Source organism: Curcuma longa, chromosome 16 (genome assembly GCF_044706935.1).
Source record: "Curcuma longa cultivar G26 ecotype Majalengka, Jawa Barat chromosome 16, ITB_CL_G26_1.1, whole genome shotgun sequence".
In the NCBI taxonomy this organism is placed as follows: domain Eukaryota; kingdom Viridiplantae; phylum Streptophyta; class Magnoliopsida; order Zingiberales; family Zingiberaceae; genus Curcuma; species Curcuma longa.
Genome location: NC_133876.1, coordinates 8171408 through 8172476, shown reverse-complemented (window position 1 = coordinate 8172476; position 1069 = coordinate 8171408). Strand labels below are relative to the sequence as shown.

The 1069-nt window shown below is 34.1% G+C and overlaps 1 protein-coding gene across 1 annotated transcript in view; it reads left to right on the top strand.

Annotated features, from left to right (window-relative positions):
* Positions 1 to 341, top strand: part of LOC141846997 (kinesin-like protein KIN-4C) — a 6403-nt gene extending 6062 nt beyond the window's left edge. Inside the window, exon 18 of the mRNA XM_074735002.1 lies at positions 234 to 341. Within this exon, the coding sequence (XP_074591103.1) occupies positions 234 to 341 (108 nt within the window). The remainder of the gene's footprint in view (positions 1 to 233) is intronic.
* Positions 342 to 1069: the final 728 nt, after the last annotated feature.

Here is a 1069-nt window from a genome sequence, read left to right as displayed (position 1 = left end):
GAATTAACGTACATTGTCACCGACGAACTCGTAGTCACCCCACTATCCCTCACAGAAGTCGTTTCATTGCGCAAGGAAATCTCTGATCCAATCAAGATGACAGAGTTTAGCGTAGCTGAAGAGGAGGTCAGTCTGGTCGCTTCGCCTTTAATTTGTGTTGATGCAAGTACTTCAAAAGTATGAGATACATCTAGCTAATTGCTGCTGCATGTTGTTGCATGCTCTTGTTTCAGGTTCTTGATTTTCTTGCTGTTGCTTTGACGTCCAACGCAGCCCTAACAGACGCCTTCTTAGCGAGGACTGTCGGCGTGTTCACTTCGGGGGGCGAAAGGAGTGAATGATACATCAGAAGGAGCAGAAGGACGGGGAGAGTGGGTTGCAAGTAGATGAGAGAAACTGATTAAATAAATCACTAGTTTAATTTCTTATTAGAAAATTTTAAAGCATTGTAGTTCGATCCCAATTGATGTTTGATTTGAAAAAAAAAATTATATTGAGGGATTGTGGAAGTATCCGATGGAGGTCTAACCAATTTTATAATAGTAGAAAGAATTGCAGAAGTTATTATTTGTCATGTAGTTAGTATTTTCGAATTTAATTTGATAATCGATGAAAATTTATAAAAAAATAAGTATTTTTTATCGATGAAAAATTAAAAATAATCGATGTAGGATAGATCCCTAGGACTATGGCTTGGAATCATCTTAAACAACAATGAATCAAATAAAATTGATTTATTTTGTGCTTGTACTTTCTTATATTTGTATTTTATTTCCGTCGTGTATTAACATTTTGTAGACGAGTATGAAATTGAGATGAGATAATCAAAGTTATTCACTCTCTCTCACTTGCACCGATCCTAACATCTTATTCTTTTCACTGAATCCATTTTGGTGTGTCCAAATTAATCTCACACAAATTCATTTGCAAAAGTGATTAGCAAGAAATTTATTAATAAAAAATAATAACTTTCATTAATTTAGTAGGTCAACATCTTCCTCACCTCATCTAATGTTTGTCCAATTAAACATTAATAGAAAGCTTTGAAAAACTCATTAATTAATTACCT